Below are 25,608 nucleotides of genomic sequence, written 5' to 3' on the forward strand. Positions count from 1 at the left end.
AATGATATGTGTTGGTATCGTTGGATAAATGCATTGGCCGCAGAAAAACATACTCCTTCCTAGGTTGAAAAGCACCTTGTCAAAAATTACAGGGATAGATCTATCAGATCTTATCAGTGGTCCTGAAATAGGTGCAAAAGACCCCTGTTCTCTGTGTAGCTCCTCGAGAGCTGCATGGGGAGCTCCTGTCTGTAGAAGGAATTCCCTTTAGAAGGCTCAGGGAACTAGGCAAGCAACAGGCGGGGTAAAGAGAAGTGCTTTATGCATGGCAATAAAATTGAGATAGACAGTCCTGTTCGTAAAAATCCAGTGAACATAGTCATAAGTTAAAGCAGTAGGACTGTAGTCTGTCTCTGACCTTTAAGTGCTTGTACTAGATACTACAAGGTAAAAATTAACCAAAGGATGGGAAAAATAAACTCTTCTTTTAAATTTCCCTTAAATTGAATTGCATGTTGTTTTTAAGATGCCAAGGCCTTCCTTGACCTATGGGCTAGAAGGACAGACAGACAGCAGGGAGGGTAATTGTTCTGCCTAGTTGTAGCAATTGGTTGGTTGAAGAAGGCTGCTGTGATCTCCGTGACAAGGCTTACTGATTTCCAAACTGTGGTCCACAACCAATAGGTAGACTTTGCTGAAGAGTGGAAGTTTAATTCTTCATAACCCTGTGGTTTGCCTGCAAGACACTTTGCATATTTTACGGGATCCTGTGACTTGAGTTTGGGCCCAACTAAAAATCCAGCTTGTGCAGACTGGAGGGAAACGAATTCTGAGCTTTTATGATTCACCCACTTCCAGTTACTTTGAGGGCTGTATTTTGAGACATCATGTAAACATGAAGGTTTCGTGGTCTGTTGACAGGTCCTGGCCTGCCTGTATCTACTCTGCACAGAAGTAGTAATGATCAAGGTATGGGACTGTCTTGAAATATAATTTGTGTTGACTCAGAAAATTGCACTGTAAATTGCTTAGTATAGTAATTAAAATGTCAGTTATAAAGGGTAAATTTAATTTCAGATGATTACTCTAGTATAGTTAACCAGAAGAATAGATTACATAGCTTGGCATACATTTAGTCATAGTTTATTTAATAATATTTTACATTGTGCTAGAAAACAGTGAGTAATGTATGACTTATTTACTGGATAATTGTTCAGTTTTTCTGAAATTACACTTAGATGAAAAACAGGGAAACCAGCTTTCTGGTTACTAAATTACTGAAGGAAAACTATATTGTAAACATTGAATCTGAGAGGAAAAACAAAAACTGCAGTAAGCTAAAACTGTAGTGTAGGCTGCCATCATCTCAGATTGATTTTTTTTTTTTTTTTAAAGTTGTTCACAATTAAAGAGCTATGCATTTGAAAATAATGTGTTGAATCTCTTACTAACTGTGTTATTTAGTCCTCAGATACTTGGAAAACAACACTGAACTGGAAAGTTTGTTGGAAGATATTCAGATACCTTCAAAAAAATTTGGCTCCATTCTGATAGGTGGATACAGTAAGTTCAAAAACATATGCCTTTCTTTCTCCTTTTCACCAAGTGCTTCAAGGTCTCCTGATGAAAACAATTGCAGAAGAGGTGGGTGTAGTGGGGATTACTGCAGTTATTCAGAACTTGAAGGCAAGATAAATTTGGGACTTTTTTCTTCTTTTTTGTTTTTTTTTTGACATCTCCAAACATTCTGGGTTGTTTTATTTTTCCATAAATCCCAAAATATTCTTAACTAAAATATACTTTTGTCCTCCTGTGATACCTTGATGTTTTCATAAAGAAGTGGCTTAACTCCTTTTTTTTTTTTTCTTCCTTGATACTTAACTGAAAATCAGAAGTCCCTAGCACCCCACTAAATAAATTACAGGGGTGGGGCACAAAGCTCATAAGCATTGTTGAATTTAAATTAAATTATAAATTCAGTTAAATCTTACCTTACAGGTACAAGTCCGTTTGGTTTGTGTTAGCAGGCTGGCAAGTGGAGAAGTTCAGTTAGTAACAAAAAATGTATACAGAAGCTAAATGGAAAAGCTGACAAAATCCTTTAGACTACATTTCCACTAGCTGACCTTTGACATTGTGTAGGGGAGTATTTGGATTGAATAGTCATGTTCTCAAAAGCTGTAAGTTCATGCTGTAAGACTACATAAACCTTTGAATACAGACTAAAATGAAATGGTAAAAAATGGAACTGCTAATGCTTTGCTAATGGTGCCCCTCAGAATTTGCACATCTGGGTACAGCAGCTTTCTTGGTATGCTTCTAGGCTGAGGAACCAGCTGTGGTAGACAGGCAGTGGGAGGCCTGGTACCTGCCTAATCTGTTCTTGCTGCAGATTTTACTACTAGCTTTTATCTTTGTGACAAACTTCCTCTTGATAAAAAAGAATGTATATTAATAGAATTATATTTTATGAACTATACTTAGTTCTGTCAGTCATTGTTAACTGTTCTTTTTGATGCCTCCCTCCTTCCATTGTTACCTATTTATATAATAACTCTTTATCTGTGTGTTTTCTGTCTTTCTGTCACATTTTTACTAGGGCTAAAGATGAAATCTTCCAGGCAAGATGGAGATTTAAAGATGTTCTTCATGCTATCAGTTGTATATTCTTTCTTTTTTCTTATTCCTATTTCTTCTTGCTAATTCATCTCTTCAGGGTAAAAGCTTTTGGGTAAGGGGAATTTATTTTTTGTGTGTCACAGATAGAAGTAAATCCATTTATGTAGTCCAAGTTCTGCTCACTAATCCATGTATGTAATCAAAGAAGAAATCTGCTTTGTACACAAAAGTAAAATTAGTATTTTCATGTATTCAGTTTAGGTTGTTAATTTTTTGGTGGTTTCATGTCTTAACAGAAATTTGTCCAGATATGAATATGCAAGACTTGCACGCTGGCTATTACTGCAGTGCAGTCCATTGCCATTGCTTCCTTTGCAGCACCAGTTCTTTTAGAATTCATGCATGAACAGACAAGCCAATCGTTTTGCAAAACTTACATGGTTTGCCTTTAAAATATTCAGCTAACTCTCAGCCAGCTTGGGTGGAAAGAGTAACATGGATGGAACTGGAATCAGTGTTTCTTGAGAAATAATAGCTATTTGGATATGTTTCTGGGATGCTTTACAAACTGTCATGCAAAGCCTATCTGGCAGGTTCAAAAGATTTGAAATTTCTTTGTGCTGGGAGAGGAATTCGAGTAGCAAAACATTTCTGAGCTAGTGTCAGATGTACTAGTGTGGAGACTTAAGAATGTTTACATGTAAGCTTATAATGTAAAATAACGTTACAGGGCAGCATGGTGAGTCCCCTACATTATTGTAGAAACTCCAGTCCCAGACTTTCTGATAGCATAGCTATAAAACATTTAAAAAATAATAATAATAAGCCTTAGGTTAGCTAGGAACATTTACCTGTAGATATTACGACAGTTCAGATGAAATTACTCTTTAGGGAGTGACTCAAATGTGCACTTGTATGAATTGCACTGCATGCCAAATTATTTTCCCGGAGAACTGACCTAAGTCAAACTTCTTTCCCTTTCAGACCTGTGGTATCAAATGATATTGCCTCCCCATTTCGATTCATCAAAGAAGTACCCTCTGCTCCTTGATGTGTAAGTCTTCAAGTTACATGGCAATGTTGTGTTAATAATCACTTTCATCTACTTCAAATGCTCTTAATAAGATCAGGAAACACAAAACTGGCATGTTTTCTAATTACTTCTTGAAGTAGTTTTAAGAGGGAACGAAAAAAATGAAGTGTATCCCAATTTGTGATAGATTCCTATACCATAAGATGATGTAATGCTTAAGAAGCACCTATTTTGCTGGTGGCAGAGGCGCAGATGCATTCTGTGTCTGAATAAAAAGCCAGAATGTTAGTATTAGCTTACCTTCTCCTCTGCTCTTACAGTTCCTTAGATAGAGCACTAAATAAAATTATGTTCCAGAATGAAACCCTGGATAATCTGTGTATCCCAAAGCTGAAGTAGTGAGTGTGACATTGCGTTTTCTCTGATATTTGACTGCCAGCTGTTGTTGGCAAATTGCATGCTGTGGTCAGGATTACATTTGTTGGGTTTTTTCATAAACTCAAGACCATTAGCATGTACTGTTTGGTCCATTCTTCCGTAGCGCATCTGTTCATGACGGTATGTTTTCTTCTAACTGGAAATTATTGAAATTTAGCTATGCATTAAAATAGTAATGTTAATATTTTCCTTTTTACATGAAAGGCTGAATCCACAAAAACACTCCTGTTAATTGTTAGATACATCTTTATATAATGTGATTTGGTAGCACTGTAATACTTTTGATATGCCTGTTGAACATTTTAATGAGGAGTAAGTGCTCTTTGCTTCTTAGGAATTACTTTGGTTTTCATTCTTTTTTTATTGACTTACCTGGGCCTTTGTCAGGATCACCTCAGCTTTATGGTGATCAGATATGAATCAGAAATCACTTCAGAAGTGTCAGGATTCATAGTGTATAAAAACAAAGCTTGATATAGAGAATTCCCAGTTTTTCCTTTGCTTTTAATGCTGAGAAAATTGCTTTGTTTTCTTTCTTTTCCTCAGCCTGCATAAGAAAGTTTAGACTATAGGGAACACTGGTAAGGCACTAAAACTGCAGAAAAAGGTCTTTTTCATTTTCCCAAATGAAGGCTATTTGTTGATTTCAGGCTTTAACCAAATAAGTGATGGGTAACTGGAACAGAAATAGTTGAAGAGTATTGCTTTGAAGCTCAGGTGACCATAGAGATGCCAACACAAAAAAAGAATTTGATTCGGATTTCTGACAACCTGCTTAAAATCAAAATAATAAAAGTTTCTTATTGCAGCAAAAAGCAATAACACAAAATCCAGTCTGTTTTCTTGGTTAACAGTTGACGTTTTAAAAAAGTGTACTGCTTTTAATGTGCAGACAAAGCAGCAGTTTGGAGTCAGCGAGTGGTGCTTTTCTTGTTTGCTCAGTTTAATTTGTCAGATAATAATCTTCATTACTGGCTGAAAATTGTCAGCAATAATTGTATTCCAAATGCTTGATGCGAGAATATGTGAAGAATTAATGCCTGAATTCTGTGGCATTTTTTTTCCAGGTATGCAGGACCCTGTAGTCAGAAAGTGGATTATGTCTTCCGGATCAGCTGGGCTACTTACCTTGCAAGCACCGAGCAGATCATTGTGGCCAGCTTTGATGGCAGAGGAAGTGGATACCAAGGGGATGAAATTATGCACGCAATAAACCGAAGGCTGGGAACATATGAAGTGGAAGATCAGATAGCAGCAGCGAGGTGAGCTACAGTGAAATGGTCAACATCTGCTACTTCTTTTCTGTGCTTATTGGGGGGGGCCCAAAGGTGAAGGTTTTGAATGGTCATCTTGAAATCGCTGTCAAAAGCATAACTAAACTCTGCATTAATTCTTTATGCTGAAGTGTGTCATTTCTGGGCAAATCTTCTTACACTCAAAAAGAAAGAAGACTTAATGCTGTAATACAAACGCATTATGTCTGATTTTGTAGAGAAGGTACCTGTCACATCAGTAAAAGAGCGTGCTACCGAGGAATTTAGGGCTGGAAGCTTTTTAAAGGTTTGTGTTATGAAGGAGTTACTTGTATGAGCTACTCACCCTTTGCATCATAGTTCATGTTCATCATTTGGTTTATGCTTGTAGAACTTCACTAACTGAATGATGTCAGTATGAAAATCTCAGAATCACGAAGAAGTAATCTTACAGGGTTTGCTTTTGGGGTTTATAAAATGTTAAGGAGTCTATAAACAAATAGCGTTTCAGAATCTTTTTCTATTTTAAACCCTGTCTGGATCTGCAGGTGCTGGCCTGTCCCTTACAGCTGTAGTTTGGGTGCTGCTCCTCTTTTTAAAAAAATAATAATAAAAGAAAAGGCAAGGCAGATGGTGCAACCTAACCTAATACAATACAAATGTCAATGAGTGTAGTCTGAGGGCTTCTACATAGTGTCCAGGGGGTTATTTTCACAAGCACGGGTGTTTTTCTGACTTTTTTAAAGATACACATGCCTGAATTACTTTATGTTTCCTTATGCAGTCACTCTGATGACGTAGAAAATTATTATTTCTACAATAGGGAGAGGCAGATATGGTGGAAAACAGGCACGTCTGTATAATGGCAGATACCTGCAATCTGTTAAGTATTTAATTATTCTGTTTGGTTTTAGAACGTTTTCTGAAATGAGCTTTGTTGATAAGGACAGAATAGCTATTTGGGGTTGGGTAAGTACTCCAATAAGTTTGGTACTTTTTTTTTTTAACCTAATTGTAACAGGTGTTTGTTGTGGTGGTGTGTGTGTGAGGGTGCTGGAGCACTTAAGAGTGAGGCATCTCTGGGGTAATGGCACTGGACAGTGCAGGAACTAATGGAGTACGATGCCTGTATACATTGTCCCTTTGCAACCATTAAGGAGGTTTTGGAACAAATTAGGATTACTAGAGGGATTAAAAACAAAGGGGACACTGCCAAGTTCCTGTGTGCAAGATGAACCAGTATCTTTTAAAACTGACCCAAGTATATATTCATCAGTGTCACACTGGATTAGTTGAATGATTCTGATTTTTTTCTTTTTAAGGTGTAAATTTATCTGGGAAGCAGCTGCATGCCATGGTTGTCTTTTTTTACTAGCAGCCTGAAAATACCGAAATCTGCTATGTTGTTGTGCTTGGCTATATTTTATTTCAGCACTATATCCAAGCAGAGGCCAGGTTTCTCTGACTTGATGTGTCTTTAAAACTTGTCACAGTAGAGGGGAGTGTTTAATAGAGTGTACACACCCCTCAGCTGCAAGGCTAAGTGCATATCCAGTGTTAGTGACATCTCTTTGATTCAAACTCTGAACATTTCTGTCCCAGGTTGCTGTTTCAATGGTTTTTCTGGTCATGGGGAGTATTCTTGCATGTTCTGTTTAAGCGTAGTATGTTTAAGTAAATGCAGATCTTGCATTAAATTGCTAGCTGTAATTCCGTCACTGCTGGTGACAAGCACCAGTTAATAAATCGCTTGATGGCAGAATGATGATGATACCTTTACTAGCTTTTCTTGTTGGGGTCAACATACCTGTGCTGTATGAAGTCAAGTGTAGTAGTATTAACTTTAGTGGGAGGGAAAAATCTTTCTGCAGAAATGGAGGACTAAATGCATTACCGTCTTACTCCTTATGAGCCTTGGGATGAATAATGGAATCCTCTTTGGAGCTATGTTGGATTTATGCATCCTGGATGCTGAACCTGTTAGCAAACAGATTTTCTTTATCTCTTGAGTTTTCAGATTGTCAGACTCTCATTAGGTACATTAATTTTGTTTGCCATAATACCAATAATATCTTAGCAATAACATCTTTTACCGTGGCTAGGTTAGGTAATGTATGTATATGTGGGTTTAACTGCTATGAAGGTGAACTACTTTGCTTATCTCTTTGGGAGGACTTCAGTGTGAAATTCGAGCGAACATTTAAGGGCTTTGAACAGTTCCATTTGCCTGTCATCTGGTGTCAAGACAGGAGTGAGATCCAAAAATTGTTCTTCTTTTTGATGTGGGTGGGTATATTTTCCTAAATAACCCCTTCAGACTATAGTAAGGGCAGTCATTTGGGCGGTCAGTGACATTGTTTAGGTATCTTGCTGTCTGGATGCTCAAGTGTGTCAGATACTTACTCATCTGTGTATCGAGCTAGCCTATGAGTGATTTTTCTGTGCATAGCAAGGAGTGTGTTAGTGCACAGTTCCTCCCACAGACTCTGCAGAAGATCCTTCACTCCCCAGTCACAGTCTTGCTCTCAGTGCTTTGGAGGAGAGCTAGCAAGTGAGCTGCCGTAGGCCTGCTCTGAGGGAGTTGTAAATTTTCAGTTGCCCTAGTGCAACTATTCATTGGGCATGTTGTGGGCCTGAGCTCTGCTTCCGCCCACTCCCCCAGCACGGAAAGGGACACAGCAGTTCAGCAGTGTCTTGTTTCCTGTTTTTCGCTGCTACCTACGGTGCTACCAAACACTGTCATCCTTAGCTGAGTCACAGTTCAGCAGCGTTTGCACCCTTTTTCCCCAGCAAGTTCTCATTCATCAGCGCCACAGCTGCCATGCACTGTTTGATGCCTTTTTCCCCAACTGAGCAGGTTGGGTGAGATCTGACCCAAATTCAGAATGGAGTTCATTAATATGAAAAACACTGAGCCTATAAATGTCTGATGAACTGTTTAGCAGATGGGCCCCATCCTTTTCTTTCCTACTAAAATAACAGCAATGTTTTCTTCTCAGTCTTATGGGGGATATGTGACCTCCATGGTGCTTGGCTCTGGAAGCGGCGTGTTCAAGTGTGGAATAGCGGTTGCCCCCGTGTCAAGTTGGCAGTATTATGGTATGTGATGGCTTCCTTGTTACAAGGATTCCCATATGTCTTGCAGTGCACATGCTGCAAAGTGTTGATTCATAGCACAGAACTTTGATTAGCTAGTAGATGCCATGTAAATGCCACTTGATCTGTTTTTATGAACTCATGGGTACTGCATTTTGAAATTAAACCACCAATTCCCTAAATCTTATTTTCCATTTTAAAAGTCAGATCCACAGTTCCAGGTAGTGTCTTTAACCTCTAATGAAGCAAAAATTATCGTAATTTTGTAGGATTACTGTAATGTATCTGTGTTTGCTTTCTGAAGCTGCCACATGTTCTGAGACCAGTATTGCCTGTCAGGAATCCATGGCTATTAAACTTCCCTTCTTCAAAATGCTACTTCATTTAGAAGAATGAACTGTAAAGCTTTATATCAAACTTGCATTATAACTTACTCAAAGTAACAGAATAGGATTTGAATTGTCTTCAGGTTTGTTCCTTTTAGAGTGTAAAATTTAGATTTTTATAAAACTAATCTTATTAATAGCTTGATTTGAGGAAAACCTGAACAAGTGGGCAAGTCTGTATGTGCTTCAAGCTTGCAGTCTATAAGGCTGTAGTTGCATGAGGCTATGAATACAGTTATAGGGACTCTCCTCCCAGATTAAGAGAATTATATAGTTAAAAATATAATACACGCTATATGACCACATTTTTACATCTTTTCTGGTTTTGATTTGTCCAAAAATATTCAAAGAAAAGCTTTTCCTGGCAAACCTGTGCTAAACGAGGCATAATTTATCACTCTGCAGCTAGCACAGAGTCTGTGTAATAGCATATGATGTGCTCTGGCTAATTCCACAGATCAAATCGTACTGCCAGGTATTAGCAGTAGTCTGTTGAGGCTCTAAGGAAGATTTTGTAATGTTCTGGTGTTGGACACGAATATTCCAGCATGGCAGAAATTTTGTGGTGGGTTGTTTTCTGTTGTGTTTTGTTGTTTTTTTTTTTTTGTTTAACGAAGATCAGGATCTCTAAAATTCCACTTCTGTTTGATCAGATAAAGGAAAGGGTTATGGAGGCATGCATATTCAGCATCAAAAAAAAAAGCAGCCAGTGCAACAACACTGACACTGATGAGAAGTCAGATGGACATTAGACTATGACAGCAGAGCATTCATTTGTATGGCTAAAAATAAAAGCAGCAAATCTGCAAAAAAGGGAAATAGACCATGCTGAAGAATCTAGAAAATTAGAGGTGCATAATATTTACTGTATATAACATAGAGCTAAGGTGATTCCTAATCTATTGCTACATTTTCATTTTACAGATTTTTAGTAGAAAAATTTAGATAAAATGTGTGTTTTGTCCAATGCTGGTCATTTACTGCAAGATTTTCAGTAATTTTGTTAGGATTACTGAAAGAATAACAATAAGGTAACACTGACACAAAGTACTTTATTAATATTCAGCATTCAGGTGTCCATGGCAACAAGAAGATTAAATATTCTGAATAATGATGGCTACCTACAAGCCTCATTGTGGAAAACCTGTTTTTATGTTTTTTTCTTCCATTTTTTTGTATGCATTCTTACTACTTGTATCAGTGGTTAGACTGACTGAAAATCAAATAGCAGATTCTGGTTTTGATTTGGTTTTTTGTTTGTTGTTTTTTTTTTAATTACAGATTCAATATACACAGAGCGATACATGGGTCTTCCTATAGCAAGTGATAACCTGAACAACTACAATGTAAGAAATACATTACTTTGTTTCTTTGAAGTGTTTATATTCTAAACCACTGTGGTTTTCTATACAGTCTAGTTCCTTCCCCGTAGGAAGAAATTTTTCTTCTTCCAGCTGTAACTGTTGCACTGTGCTTTTAGAGGCTGTCGTCTCATGTGTCTGGTAGTTACTCCTTGCTGTATGGTGTGGATTTTCCTGTTGTTTGGTGTGTTAGGTTTTTTTGGTTTCTTTTACATTCAGCTCCATTTGGCTACTTTGCAGACTGTAAAACAAGCTGTAAAATCTATTTTAATCACCAAGAAACAAATTTGTTTTAAAATTTAATATGCTCGTGGGCAAACTCTGCTTTATCTTAAACATTTCCACCAAAACAAACGTGCTCTGGTTCTTTTTGAAATGCAACTTTTAAAAGATGGGTATGGTGTGAACTTTCTTGTTTTGGGAATCTGTGAGCTTCTTTCAGGGAAAGCAAAATCTCAAAGATTAGGAAAATTTGACAGGTAGGCAAGTCTGTACTGCAATCATATCAAGCAAATTGCAGACCAAGTTGGAGCTGGAATTTTAGCCCCATCTCTATGAACACAGGGTGTTCAAGGTTTGGTCTAATGTTTGCTCAGAAGTGAGAGAATTTCCAAGTCTTCTAATGGTTGAAAAATACCTGTGGATTGTTTATCCGTGCTATGACATGATGAATTGTTTGACTTAATGTTCCTTGTGCCAGCTGCTTTTTGTTGCGTCAAGGGTTTTCTGAAGTAGCTGAGTAATAGCTGGGCATAGGGCAGAGCAGCCCAAGCTTTCTGTAAGGCTCTGTTAAATTTCAGATCTAGGTGGAAATACAGTGGCTGTTGAAGTGTGATGGATCTGGGGGCATTCTTTGTGCCCTGGTTTTACAGAGGTGTTCAGCCATGGTGGTGCTGGAACCAAAGATGGGTGATGGAGGCAAAGAAGTGAGGCATTCTGTGTTTAGATTGGTAAACAGGCTTAGAAAACAATTTAGCACTTGTATCTTGATGCTTTGAAAAAGTAATTGTCATGGGAAGGGGCGGGGGGGGAAAGAGTGAGGGTTGTTGCATTGATTTAAAAGTATGGTAAAACATACAAATACATACAGATATGGACTGCAACATCTGTTTTGACATATCGCTATAGCCATCTAGTTTTGTCAGCTGCTGTATCAGACACTCCAGTCAAAATTGAGGTCAATGTTAGTGACTGCTGGAAGACTTGGAGCTGAGTCTGGTCTCTAACCAGCGAGCTACTCATGCTCACCAGAGACTGACCAGCAGCCCACAGCCGCCTGCCTGCCTTTTCCTAAATTTGTTTCTTTAAGGCAGTGGGAACAGTAGGAGGTCTGCGAGGTAGCAATGTAAATAGAAGTTACTGTCGTCGTGCAGAACGAACGTTAACGCTCTGGGTGCACAAAGTCATTCACCAGCTTCACAGCACAGATGGCAACAGAGGACTGTTTAATCCTTTCAAGCCAGGAGTCGGATTTTCTTGGCATAGTATCCATTGCTGGCAATGGCCACGTTGAAACTGCCAGTACCAAAGAGCTAAAGGTTTCAAATGTGTTACTCAGAGGACTAATTGGGAAGAATGGTGGCTGGATGGAGGAGGGGTAATTGCACAGATCAGATTGTCACACTTCACTGCTGCTTCTAGAGATAGGAAAATGCAACCAAAGCCCTCATTATTTTTTAGAAGACCCAAATAACTTATTACTTGGAATATACTTTTCCATTTGGACCTGTAGGGACGGAGTAGCTTGAGCAGTAAGTTTGTTGCTTTTCATGTAGCATCAGTGGAAGGGTTGTGGGATTCTGTGGATGCTGAGGACCTTACTGTCTTCAGCCCAGCATGTTCCTGGCTTACAGCCCCTTTGTTCAGTGCCCCAGTCCCAACAGCCAGCCTCCTGCCCCCCTGTCTCTGATGAGAGCTGTTTTCTGAACTGAATGTTTTTTAGCAAGTAAATGCAAAAACATGTACTGAAAGCTCTCCTAGCTGAAGCTGTTAGAGCATTTTTGAACTGTTAACTAACTGTACTGTCAGGTTTGTGCACTGCATCAGATATTCTCTGTCCTACTGCACAAGCTCTCTTGGAAAGTGAAAGGTTGCATTAACTCTGTAGGGTGTATGCCCTAACTGAAAAGAACTGAGACTGTCTACAGACCTGCTTAAAGAAGATGCATGCTGCTAAGCACCTTCCTAATGCACAGAGTATTATTAATGACTGAATATTTAGTCTGAAGAAACTAGTTATGGTGAGAGGGGTACACCGTACCTTTGTATTAGTGGGACACAGAGCTTCACCTTTATTCAAGGAACAGAATCTGACAAGTTAAATGCTCTTTGTCAAGAGACAAGTCTGAGGGATGACTCCCACTCCTTTAAGTTAGCTAATTAGGTGTGATTGATGGTGCCTTTTAGAGTAGTTGTGAACTATTAAAAATTAGAGATTTGTGAAAGAAAGGAATAAGCACGGGTGGAGCTCTGAATGCAATTGTGCAGGGATCCTAGGCTGAATGGAGCAGAGGCTGTCTGCCTGGGAGGAAACATCCCTGGTGTAAAGACTAAAGACTAAATCAGGGCAGAGCTCAGGAGGTCAGATGCAGTAGCCATGTAAAGCATACCAAAGAGACTGTTCAACTTGAGAGAAGATTATTTTGCAGTTCACTCTGAATTTGATATGCTTCTGGCAAGTGTTTGAAACAGTCATAGATTTGGCAATCTTTTTCTAGCAGATTTGAAATGTTCAGTCCTTAAGAACTGCTGCATCATTAGGTTATGCAAAACAGGGTACAATTTTGTAAATATGCCATCTTGTACTGATTTGACATTTGTTCTATTATCTGAGAATATGCTAAAGGGAGAGAGACCTTCAGTTTCAGCCAAACCTTAACTTGTTTGTGGAGTGCTGATAAAATGTTGACTGCTGGGTGATCTTTAGAAGAGGCAGTTACACTCAGCAGGGCCGAATTCTCAGCACTTGTACACGTTACCTTTTCAGAACCTTTGTCCCAGCAGTATAATAATGGATGGGGTAAATTTTTATTTGCTGTCCACTTCAGGTTTGTTTAGCTGATGGAGTTGTTGCTTTGTGCTGTAACTGTGCCTACCTTCAGACTGATCCCTATCTTGCAACCTTTTCTTCTGGCAGTACTGTATCCGTAAAGATTGTTTTATGGGAGGGGACTCTTACTGTTGAATATGGGTACAGCAAGTGAGACATCACTTGTAAGTGACAAAAAAACTTAGAAGGTATCTCTTTTGTATGTTCCTTCTTTCTGAAGTATTTAGCAAATAAATAGCTTTATTTTGTTTACGGCTTGGAGAGGAAAAATAATGACATCCTTTCTCAAACTGCTTTTGGAAAGTTGAGTTCTCAGAAGCACAGCTCAAGTCAGGCTCCCACTCACAGAAGGCTGGTTGTCCCTTTAACCAGCACTGATTTGCTGGAAGAAAGCTTGTAAAAGCAACCTATCAAGTTTCCCTCTGCACATGTAGAAAATGATACACTTAAAGGATACCACTTAGTTTTTCCTGATTTTTTGTTTTGTTGTTGGGGTTGTTTGTTTGCTTGCTTGTTTATATCACTGGGCCATTACTTTCTGAATCATTCTTTTTGTTTGGCTGCTGTACCAATGCTCAATCAAAGTCCTCTCTCCAAATTCTGGCACTCTCATAACTATCTGTTCTTACTCCATGATACCAAGTCATTGCAGTGGATGTCATCCTTCCAGTGTGTGTGTATTACTACAATATATTAGCTAGGATTTCTGGTGCTCTGCAGCCTTTTGCTATTAAAAGAGGGCAATTGCAGTGCTAGGGATTGGAGGGTGCTGGTTTTTCCCCTCTGTATTGAACTTCTTTTATTAAATTTGGTTGAATTAAGGGAAATCAAATCTTTGCAGTGATGAGAGGGTTATGGTAAATCATTCTGCCATTTAATTAATATTCATGCTTGCTTTAAAGATTCATGAGTACACAAGAGACATAAAGAAATTAGTACACTTCTCTGTCTTGGTAATACAATGTTTTGGGGGTACTAAATGAAAATCCCTGTGCAAGGATACAGCCTTAGTACTGGGTGCAGAAGAAATTAAAAAAAAACACAACCAAACCAAAATTCTTTTATTCTTAATTTTTATCTCTATTTTTTTTCCTTGCCATAGTAGCTTTTAAGGTGTTGTAATATAGAAAAAAGTCCACAGGGATTCAGTTATTTTCATCAGAGAATCCCTATAATGTTGCTAATAGAAAGAAATCTAAATCAGTGTATTTTTGCCCCATTACACTGATTGCCTTGTCAAACCCAAAATACCATCTCTTGTCCCTTGTTATCTTCCCATTCTCATGGCAGAGCACTATCCCATTCCCTTTCCTTTCCCAAATTAAAGATCTTACTTGCAGTCCTTACTTTCCTCATTCTTTAGTACCTAGTCACATTATGATCAGGTGGTTATTATGTTTTAGGGAGTTATGTTGTTACTGTGTTTTAAGTTTCTTGATTAATCTAGTTGCCTTTTTTTTTTATCACCGCATTGTCTCTCAGTTCCCAAAATGCAGCTTGACATCTATTTATAGATGTCATCTAGTGTCTCTTCCTTCAGGCATTTCTCTACTGCACGGGGGGAGAGCATTGTTTTAAACTTTTTGACACCCATTTTTACTTGAGACTGGTGGAATATTAGCTCTGTTGACTTACCTACATGTGAACTAGTGTATGTTTTGGTGGGGAAGAAGATAACACATGCAGGCTCTGCAATATTTCCTCCTTGCTATCATAGGGTGCACTGTTGCCATGGCAACATTCTTTAACTTGTCTGCAGTTGCACAGGAAACCTATGGCAAGTGGTGTGCTGCAGGCTAACAACATGTTAGCAATGCATTAAATGTGTATCTCACTCACAAAACTCTTCCCCTCTGGAATTGCCTGTTACTTTGCAGACATAACCCTTGGTAATAATGGCAGATCAGTGCAGAATGGTTTGAGTGCGAGCACAGTGCTGCTGGATATGTGAACATGCTACTTCAGGGTGTGGAGTGGGGAGCAGGGGTGCTTGTTTTTATGTGAAGGACCCCAGACTATGTCAACAGGAATCAAAGTCAGTTGGTAGCAAATCATATTCTAATAAGTAGCACCTTTTTTCTTCCCCCCCCTCCTCCTGCCCCCATTTTCTGTAATTTCAGAGTTCAACAGTAATGGCCAGAGCTGAAAAATTCAAGGAAGTTGAATATCTCCTTATTCATGGAACAGCAGATGGTGAGTTGCAGTTAATTAGACATTTTAGTATTACAGACAGGTTTGCAATTCTACTACTGACAAAACAAAACCATGAAGGGGCAAGGCTGTTGAATTTACGTCAATAAAATAATACTGCTTTCTGCAACTAATTTGTGTTTCAGTCAGCAGTGCTGGGGAGTTTGCTGTGTTCGTTGCTTTGCTTTTTCCCCTAGAGTAATACAGAAGCTATTTTTTGTTTACCTTTTTCCTCTTTCTCTTCCGCTTTTCAGATAATGTTCACTTTCAGCAAGCAGCACAGATTTCCAAAGCTCTTGTTGATGCTGAAGTGGATTTTCAGGCAATGGTATGGTTGTTTTGTTTATAATCACAAAAATGGGTTTGTACTATGAGAATAGTCAAAGCTCTCTGTTGTAAGGTTTAAATTAACTGCAGTCTTAAAGTTCACATACTCGTATTTCATTTTCAGTGACTGAAGTTTTAAATATAACCCATCCACGTATCTTCTGTACAAGAAAAAATGTAAAGCAACAAATCATATTTGACCCAGCTTACTTAATCTTTCACCTTGTTATTTCTGTGCTGTCAGACAAACAGCCAAAACCAATCTTTGCATATACCCAAAGTCCAGTGAATAGTATGTTAGAGATAGATAGCTGAAGTTAACCCTTCCTTGTATCCTGAAGTCCAAGATGATCTGTCCAGGTTATCTTCCTACCCAGAGGTAATGTTTGGTTTTTCTCTGTTGAACTTGTAAGATAAGTAGTTATTTGCCCCTTCTTACTCTGTACATGAAAACTCACAGACTAAGCTGCAAGCTCTTCCTTTCCTCCCTTCTCCCAGCTCATGGGGAGCAGTGCTGAAAAGGATGAAATACAGAAGGAAGTGCACCAGTGCATGGTTGTCATTCAGACAAATACACAGGCCTTACAGGCTCAAGTGACCAGGTGCTGTTTTAAACTGTAGAGCTGTGTCTACCCTCCCTCTGGACAAGCCACATACTTATTTCATACTTTTAGGACAAATAGATGGTGCATCCCACAAGCAAAGCAGGGATTGAAGTATCATGCCTCCATGCTGGGCTAATTTTAAAGGGCTGCACATGTTTTTATGTCTATCTGTCTTGTCTGGTTTAGATGTAGCTAGAACTAACATTCTCTGTATTTTTCTTTCCCGCAGTGGTACACCGACAAAGACCATTCCATCAGTGGTCAAGCACATAAGCATATTTATACCCACATGAGCCACTTCATAAAGCAGTGTTTCTCACTGCCCTAGCACCAGCAGGTGATGGTACTTCCCTTGAATACACTGAGCCAGTATGAATTGAGATAAGGATCAGCTCTTGGGATACCTGTGTACACAATGAAATCCTAATCTTTATAGTGATTGATTGCTTTTGTCATGCAGCTACTGCATTTTTATTGATTATGTTTAATCAGGTCTTATCACCAGAATGTAGGTATGTTGCAGACTTCCGGAAAGCACAGTACTTGCTTGAATCAGTACCTTCTGCTATTTCAGCGTAAAACAGAAACAGTCCAGTTTCTGTAGTAGGGTAATAAATGATGAAAATGTCACAGAGGAGCCAACATGGAGATCAGCTGAAGAACAAATATAATAACGTTTCCCACAAAAAATAAAATTAACCCTGTGATCATTTCTGTGAAAGTACTGATAAAATTTTAACCAGATTTTGCAGAAGTTACCTAATGCTTGATCAATTATTATTTTAGAAATAGTAGCAGGAATACTGCAGTGTTAATATGCATTAATATGTTAATATTCTCGATGCAGAATGAAACACTTTGCAGAAAAATACTGACTTGTTTACTGCAGTTCCTTAAGTAAATAATCTCTTGTACAATTGTAGAAGCCTTGCAAGGAAGGCATGTAAGCGGCTTTCTCCAAAGTTTTTGAATGATAACCTGTTCAAACCACTGTCACTGGATTTCTTTGTTTCCTATCATAGTACTGTGAGTTTTGCTTACTTTATAGTCAAAAAGGCTGCTACTGTGGAAATCTGCACTTGTAAACTCTTATCTGGGAACTCCAGGCCCCCACCATTGTTTCTCTGTGGGACAGAAAATCGGTTTGTTAGTTGGTTGGTTGGTGGGTTTTATTTCCAAGTTTCCCATTTACTGATGAAAGGACACATTCCTTGCACTCAAAACATAAAACATTACAATGAAAAGTAGCAGTCACTTCCAGCAAAGGCTGGACTTTTATGTAACTAACCCTCACATGAACGTGCTGCTTAGCAAACCTCCTTTTCTTTGTAGCCTACCAGTAAACATCTGCTTTATGTTTAGCATTCCAGGTAGACTTCTTCAGCTGATGATTACTTTTCTTACTTTCATATAGAAAAGATACAACCCACATGTACTATAAACTGTGCTGCTTTTAAATAAAAAAAAGATACTCGGTTATGAATGGGCGGTGTAGTCTGTATCATTGAAAATGCTGCTCAAGAAATTAACTCTTAGAATTAAAAAAAAAAAATTGCTGTTAATGTTGAGAGAATAACAGTGAAACTTCTGCTTTTGTTTAATAGTATCATGTAATGGAGGGTGACATTATCTGACATGAATCTTCTTGTTAGTAGATGCCAGCATGCAATCAGGTATGTATTGTGGGTAATTAGGGACACTAGGTTTGTATGTAAAAGTACACAGATAAATGTAAATGCACACAGATAAAGCACAAGGGAGGTGGGGAAGAATGTCAAGACAGTTCATGCAGCTTGTCCTTAAATGAGAAAAAGAAGGGGTTCATAAACAAACCAAAACCTTAACTCACAAAATAAAGAAGTTTTCTGGGGAAAAACAAACTGGAGATGGGAATTACAAACATAATCTTGGGCTCACAGTACTAGTCATTCTAATGCAGACTGGCATCACTGTTAAAGCAAGCTCTAGAAGTAGGATGAAGGCTGTCAGTTGTCTCCAAGAGGTTATAGTAACCTCATCTCTGATTCTTTTAACTGAAGGGAAAGAAACATAGATCAGTATGAAGACAGATCACAGCAATGCAGACAGGCTATAAAAAAGATGATCATTATGAACTTCTGGATCACTTGTGAAGCAAGGGGCAATAGTGTCATATAGACCAAAAACAGTATTTCTGTAATCCAACAACTACATTAACTAGGCTCTTGTACTTAAAGAACTACACGTATTCCCTTACTGTAACCTCTGTCAAGTACGCACAGCAAGTCACCACTGTTGGCTTGTTTCATGTTTCAGTGACATTCCACTGAGCAGGACTGCGCTCTAGAGTGAAGCACATTTGAGTGTCAGGTAGACCTTTAAAATACTATACCATATTACACAGTTTTTCTGGGGTTTGCAGTGTGAAAATAAAATTGAAAATTAGTTAGGATAAATATTTATTTTCACATAACTCTTGTGAAAAACACAACAGTCTATTCACATGTACACATAAACTTTTGTAATAAATTACATCCAAGAAATAGAGTAATTTTGACCAGGAATATTAAATTAGAAGTAAATACAGCACTACATTTGCTTTATATTGTGTGTGATTTCAGAATGTTAAGATTAACATTGGAATAGCATTTAAATTCACACAAGAACAGAGTGCTTTAAAATAAAACCACTCTGAAATACTGAACAGAAATACAGAATGCCATAGAATACACTGATTCCTTAATATTCTAAGAGTTGGTCAAGTGAAACCAATACATTTTGATTGTATACGTTATCTGTAACAAAGTCAGCAACATATTAAAACACCACCAGGCTGCTCTCGGGACAAACCAGTATTGAACTTCTATACTAATCTTAAAACAATTGGAATCTTACAGTTTATCAAGTACACAAAACAAAGCATTTTAGCTTAATGCATCAGCTTTTTTTTTTTCTAAATTTACAAATACAAACATTGAATTAAATGTAAATCCTTCTTTGTGTCCGTTATATATTTTTTTTTCCTCCATAAAAATGGCTTTTAATGGGCTTTGATAATGCAAAGTCAAATTCAGAACAGCAACCCTATTAGTTTGCAGCAAAATGCAATTATCATTTATGGCTACAGTAGTAAAACATCACACACTCTCACACGCACAGAAACATTAGAAGGAATAATTAAAATGTGATGCATCTGAAATGTTGTTTGCATGAGATCTGTGGAAAGATTATCGTATTTTAGAAGTAGATGAATTGTTACAAAGATTACAAGACTAATTCTTATTGATAGGATTCAAAGTAATAGCATAATAACGAGAGTTATTTTTCATTTCATAATTTAAAAACTTACCTTAAAAAAAATTAAAAATCAGTGAATTCCAAATTACTCAATAAAACTGTTTCTCCACATCTCTGTGAATTCAATACCTAATCTCACAGTCCTTGTTTTACACAAAAGAATGGCGTGAAGGATCAGGCAATAACAAAATCCATTATGAAAAATGTCTTTGCAATGGCTTTAAAGCCACAATTTACTTTGTAAAGTTGTTTTTATCTTTTAATCAATGAGCTTGATGGAATAGTGAAGAACTGTAACAAAATCAACATCAGCGTATTAAGTATTATACACTATTAGTCTTTGAAATTAAGAGGTTTACAACTGTTGGTAGAGAGGCCAATATAAATATGCCCTTTATGTGGCTGTATTTTAGGCAATGAAGAAGAAAAACATTGGGCAGGTAATATAACTGCATGTGGGATATAGCTTGTATCTACAAATTTTTCCTTATTATAAAATAATAGATTGATTATTGACATAATGTAGTTGTTTGGTCAACCATGGCAACATTCATACAATACAAGATAAGATACTGTAATCACAGATTGCATATTAAGAAGTACTGTACCCATGTTTCACATCAAAGGATGTGGTGGAGTTTTTCAACTAAGGTAAGAGAATGTTCTAGTACATATTTTTAAATATATATGATTATGTTCCAGCTACATACAAATTTGAATATTAAATACACTGTATTAAATCAAGGAAAATTTCACAAATACAGAATCTAACCCTGCAATCCTCATTGCAAGAGTAATCCATGACTTCAGAAGGACAGCTTGAGGAGGAAAGGATTATCCTTGTTAGTTTGTTCACAGGGTCAGATCAGTTGTTACTTTAAAAACTTCTTTAATGTTTGCTGTCAGTTTGGCTTTCCTGAAATCATTTACGTGAGTTAGGTGGTTTTTAATCTTGAATGAAGATCAGTAAGTATTCTCACACAGAAAAAGTAGTAAAATACAGTACAAACCTATTACCAGGAAAGTTGAATTTGAAAGAAAATTTGCTTGTTAGATTTCTGGTACAAACACTGATAAACGGCCAGTATCAGCAAAGAACATAAAGATTTTTTTGCATTGGCTACTGCAGACGTTTACACAGATACTAGATGATACAGATATGTAGACAAGGTGAAATGAGACAAATATTGCACTACATTACCTGTGCTAGTTTGAGATGAAAGACAAAAGTTACACGGTAAATCATATCTATTTAGTGGTTGTGGCACTCCTTTCATTCATTTGTAAAAAAATTAGTTGAAGAACAAGTCATAGACAAGTCTCCCGGTCAACACCTTTCCCTGAGTCAGCTTTCTTCTCTTTTCTGATTTCAGCACTAGGAAAAGAAGAGGAAAAAAAAAGAGTTACAGTAGCACTACTGTGTATATTAACGATGTACCTGAAAACCAACACTGCACTGATATTTTCATTAATCTTTCTTTCATGCTGCATAGCACAAACTGGGAAGCAAGTGAAAGTTTGTGCCGAATGGTGCAGAAGACATCAGCCAGCATTTTAGTGATGAGATAGATAGAGAACTTAAGATGTACAGACAGACGTCAGCCAGCATGCAAGCAAAGGCAGCCACTTCTTTATTATTTCTTTTTTGGCAAATACAACTGTTAATTGATTAGATGATGGCAATGGTACAGTTCTCAGACAACACTGGCATTTTCTTAATGGCACAAACAAGAGGTCACAAGTACTTCTTGTCTTCAAAATGTATTCTGTTGCTCAATGTAAATTTAGAAGGAATGTCTCTGAACTATAGCAGTGCAAGCCAATTTTCAGCTGTAGTATTGGCAGGAAAAAGCATGGGGGCTGGGGACTGACAATATTCCCCGTTTTGACCCGTAAAGCCTGAAAGATTTTACAAAAACCGTATCAATAAGAACTCTGAAGCAGAGTTCAGATTTGGATTCAGCTTCCTTCCAGTTATGACACTGTTGATTTGCCTAGAGAAACCAATATATGTGCAAAGCAGATGATATTGTTTTGGTGAAGAAGTTCTTAATTTAAAACAGCATAAATAAAAAACCACGTTCTTGCAATGAGTTTCAGTCACACTAGGAAAATGCAAAGAGGCTCTCATGACATGGGCAAATCAAGCCTTTAACAAAGAGTGGCAGGGTATCTAAAAAAAGAAAAAAGATGGTTCTGAGAACAAACCTGTATCAAGCACATAACCTACCAGGTTTCATGGGAATAATTCCTTAACTAGAATGAATGAGAAATAGGCTGTTACACAAGGCTTAAAAAAAGCAAGATCAATTCTCAAATTCTTAAGGTGATTCATGCACAATTTTACAATCATCTGACATTTTTCTTCACATAAAAATTGCTTTAAGGATACAATTCAGTTCAGCCAAAGCTTACTTCTATGCCTATGGCAGCTTCCAGAGGTGTTAATGGAAATAGCTAAAGAATACCAACTTCTGCCACCTCAACTGCCAAATCTATCACCTTCTGTAGAACAGTGATAGAATTGGGTATGTTACACTTTCTGCACACAAAGGGTATGCAAACAAATTCCTGGGGGGTGAATTTAAAGTACAGCAGTACAGCAGGCTGAGAGTTACCTGTGCTTAGTAAAAGCAAACAGTGAAGATGTGTTGTTGCCTTACAGTCTTAAAATATTCCGGTGGTTTAGGGGCCTCCATGATACCAAGAAAGTCTTCCATCTATTTAGGATTCACATCCCTGAGAATCACCTGCAGATGTGGGCTTCAGTGTCATGAGAAATTGGAAACTAAAAAAGGACAAGTCCAACATTTTACCAGTAAAACAGATTACTGCCAGATCTGTAAGAGACTTGGCATTCTACTCCTCCCTACCGAGGGAGTAGTCTATCAAGCCTGAGATGGAGGGTTTGGGAAGACGGATTTGCATCCTGCATCTTCTGTATCATCTCTATCTTCAGGTAGAGAAGGGGACTCACACAGTCTACAAAGTGATAGACTTCTCCAGTACCCTTCCTTCTATACATGGTCAAATCTTCTGCAAGTATTTTGACACTGCTGTCTGAAGGGCTTAATATTATAAGCAAAGACAGAGGAATAATTAATTATATGTACCAAAGAGTGCTGTGTTTCAGATAGGTGCCTAGGTGTTCAGTTTTACCAAGACATGCTCAAAAGGAGAGACCTGTAGGGCCATAGGAGTTATAATAGTGAAAAATTAAGGTGGGAAAATTGTAAAGTATAGTTAAACAACAGTTGGTTAAAATTAGACAAATGGTGCTGTGAGTCTGGGATGTAACTGTCACACAACTGTACTGCTACGCAGATGGTATGATAGGTATTATCCATGCATCAGGCTGAGAAGTCATCTGTGTAAACCCTTCGTGCTTGAAATCTCTTTGAAGATGATCTTAGTTGATTATTGGCCAGTCTTTCATTAGCTATGTCAACTCAATATTTAATTAGTACGAAGAATTTCCAGATCTTACAAATTCCAGAAATCACCCTATGCTGTTAATTGATCAGTGCCTTACGTAAAAGCATCATACAGAATCATAATTTAATTATCCCCATTTAGTAGTATGTTGGGATATTAGTGTAAGCAAGCAGACCTGACAAGAGGAAAAAGAGTATTAAAACACTGCTGTAGCTGAACTTCAAAAGGCATCAATAAAATTAGTCAGAAAACAACATGATTTTTTTGCCCCCTATGGTAAGATACCCTTCACCAAAGGGAATTGTGTAATGCAAAATTGATCAGTTTGATCATTTGCAAAAATTATCCTTATAACTGCCACCATTCCAAGCTTTCTTTTTCTCAGTACTTACCTAGGATTGAATTATATCTTCATGTAGTGATACATTTATTTAGGAATATAATGTTTCTTTAGCTATGTCTCTAGTAAGATTTAAGATTAATGTGTTACGGTTTTGCCTATCAGAGGTTTAAAGTTCTTTGAATCTACTTCTGTCTGAGAATCTGAGACAAGCTAGAGCACGTGAAAAAGCAGGTTTCAGATTCTTTAAGAAGTTGCTCCTTTACAACAGGACACTCATACCTAAAACCATCAAACTGTTCCTTTCCACCTAAGACTTTGCTTTCACAGCCAAAGATAAAAGAACAGATTGAAAATGAGCTCATTAGAAAATTAGTTACTATTTTACTGCAGTGGAAAGGCCAAATCTTATTTTGCCAATACTGTCTCAGCCACAGTCTTACGTAGATGCTCTTTGCTCAAAGGATCTTTGAATATTTCAGCTAAAACCAGTACATGTTTACATAATCTATCATACCATCAAGGAAAACAATAGGAACTGGAGAAAAATAGAACTACTGCATACCCAGTGGCTGTGAATGCACCACATCAGTTTCTTCTCTTTCTCCAGGCTTTCACAGCCTGGACAGAGAAGCATATAATGTAAGAAGACCCTACTGTACATTCTTCTCCCATGCACCACATGGATTTCACTGTGACATGGTTCTTTTCAGCTGAGGGTGGAAAGCAAATCAGAACTACAGTGCTATTTTGGCTGTCAGTGAAACAGAATTAAAATGATCACATTAATCAGCTGCTCCATGGGTGTCTGAAATGATTTATCTGGTCATCAGCTGATCATTTTGTTTATGCTATTTACGGGTAGGAACAACACTGAAAGGCAGCATGCCATTTTGGGGCAATAACATTTTAAACAATTTATTTTCCTACAGGATTTTTTCTCTTACTGCATGTTTTCACCACAGAACAATGAGTAGCTGTTTCAAACATGGCACTTGTTTTGAAAACTAGCTTTAGAAAGGGGCAGAATATAACTTTATATTTTGAAATATTTAAGAGTTCTAAGAATTAATTCCATTTAATATTTAAATATACTACATCTACAGCTTCTATCTTTAATACAAAATAAATTTTAGATTGTAATATTAAGGACTTTAATGAATATATTTTACATTCCTATTCGAAATTTTTCATTCTCTCTCCCCAAAAACTACAGAAAGTCAAGTCATTTGGGTTCCTAGGTGAAGTTTGAATTCAAAGATACAATCAAGGAAAAGGTTGGGAGATAAGGTCTTACCTTTGGGGAATCAGCTTCTAGAGTAATTAGGAAGGGGAGCTTATGACAAAATGTGGTGTGAAACAAGTAGAAATAGATAAATTTAAAATCTACGAAGAGGAAAATTTATCTTAGGATCCTACTGTGCTTGTGTTTACTATTATTCACATAACACCTATAGCGCAGACAGAACATCAGTGCTTCATTTTATATTTGTCTCAACTAAAATTTAAATGTATTTAACTGTTTCGAGTACAAGGCAAGAAGGCAAAAGAAATTAAAGGAAGTAATGCAATCTTGAAAGTATTTTCACTGCAAATATTAGTCGATTGCATTCAGAGTACTCAGTCCTTCATATAAATATTTCCAGGGCAGTGATGACCACTTATTTTTCAAGAGGAAAGAACAAAAGCAAGCAGAACACACAACAGCTGTTGTGCAATATCCAGGTGTAGGCTGGTGGTTCATCACACAAGCATCACTCATGCTCAACTTCATTTTTCACTGTAGCATAACTAAGTAGCATGCAAATACTTGTGGTTTGGGGTTTTTTTTAAATAAATAGTGCATTTGTGGGTTTTTGAGCTCAGAATATTATGACTGGATGTAAATACAAAGAAGCCTCAAGAAAGGCTTCTGCAAGCCGCTAGAAATCTTTCTAATCCCTAGCACAATATTCACAATATTCTGATATTGGTTTGACACCAACACATAAAGTACAATGAAGTAAAAAAATATTAAAACCTTTTAGAAGGAAAGCTTGACTCCTTATCTTTTGCATTCTCTGAGGATATCAACAATGTCTTCCACACAGCAGTTTTTGCCATTTCATCCGAAATGTTTATCACAGATGGGTCATCTCTAGGCAAGAATTAAACACAATAAAACAATGAGCAATCAGTCTTTGTTACTTATTAACTATAAAAGTCCTTGAAAATTGATAGTGATGACAGTAAGTGCAATGTAAGTTAACAAATTATGTTT

The 25,608-nt window shown here is 37.4% G+C and overlaps 2 protein-coding genes across 8 annotated transcripts in view; one reads left to right on the forward strand and one right to left on the reverse strand.

The window, feature by feature from the left end:
- The window catches only part of DPP4 (dipeptidyl peptidase 4), a 42,487-nt gene extending 25,278 nt beyond the window's left edge, over window positions 1-17,209 (forward strand). Inside the window, exons 18-27 of the mRNA XM_061375632.1 lie at window positions 862-909; window positions 1,405-1,503; window positions 3,544-3,613; window positions 5,098-5,292; window positions 6,198-6,252; window positions 8,283-8,382; window positions 10,047-10,111; window positions 15,296-15,368; window positions 15,620-15,693; window positions 16,527-17,209. Of these exons, the coding sequence (XP_061231616.1) occupies window positions 862-909; window positions 1,405-1,503; window positions 3,544-3,613; window positions 5,098-5,292; window positions 6,198-6,252; window positions 8,283-8,382; window positions 10,047-10,111; window positions 15,296-15,368; window positions 15,620-15,693; window positions 16,527-16,625 (878 nt within the window). The 3' untranslated portion in view covers window positions 16,626-17,209. The remainder of the gene's footprint in view (window positions 1-861; window positions 910-1,404; window positions 1,504-3,543; window positions 3,614-5,097; window positions 5,293-6,197; window positions 6,253-8,282; window positions 8,383-10,046; window positions 10,112-15,295; window positions 15,369-15,619; window positions 15,694-16,526) is intronic.
- Window positions 17,210-20,508: 3,299 nt separating this feature from the next.
- SLC4A10 (solute carrier family 4 member 10) overlaps window positions 20,509-25,608 on the reverse strand; it is a 149,861-nt gene continuing 144,761 nt past the window's right edge. For 5 of the 7 annotated variants that reach the window (XM_061344144.1, XM_061344127.1, XM_061344119.1 and 2 more), the window contains 2 exons: window positions 25,369-25,485; window positions 20,509-20,948 (listed from right to left, as the gene is read on the reverse strand). In XM_061344144.1, coding sequence (XP_061200128.1) covers window positions 20,882-20,948; window positions 25,369-25,485 — 184 coding nt within the window. In that variant the 3' untranslated portion in view covers window positions 20,509-20,881. Of the gene's footprint in view, window positions 20,949-21,803; window positions 21,830-24,645; window positions 24,685-25,368; window positions 25,486-25,608 lie in introns of all 7 variants that reach the window. The other 2 variants (XR_009724015.1, XM_061344151.1) reach the window with 2 other exon arrangements.

The sequence above is a fragment of the Neopsephotus bourkii genome, unplaced genomic scaffold (assembly GCF_033783945.1).
Source record: "Neopsephotus bourkii isolate Nb327-2 ecotype Australia unplaced genomic scaffold, CSIRO-AGI_Nbou_v1 NB_196, whole genome shotgun sequence".
In the NCBI taxonomy this organism is placed as follows: Eukaryota; Metazoa; Chordata; class Aves; order Psittaciformes; family Psittacidae; genus Neopsephotus; species Neopsephotus bourkii.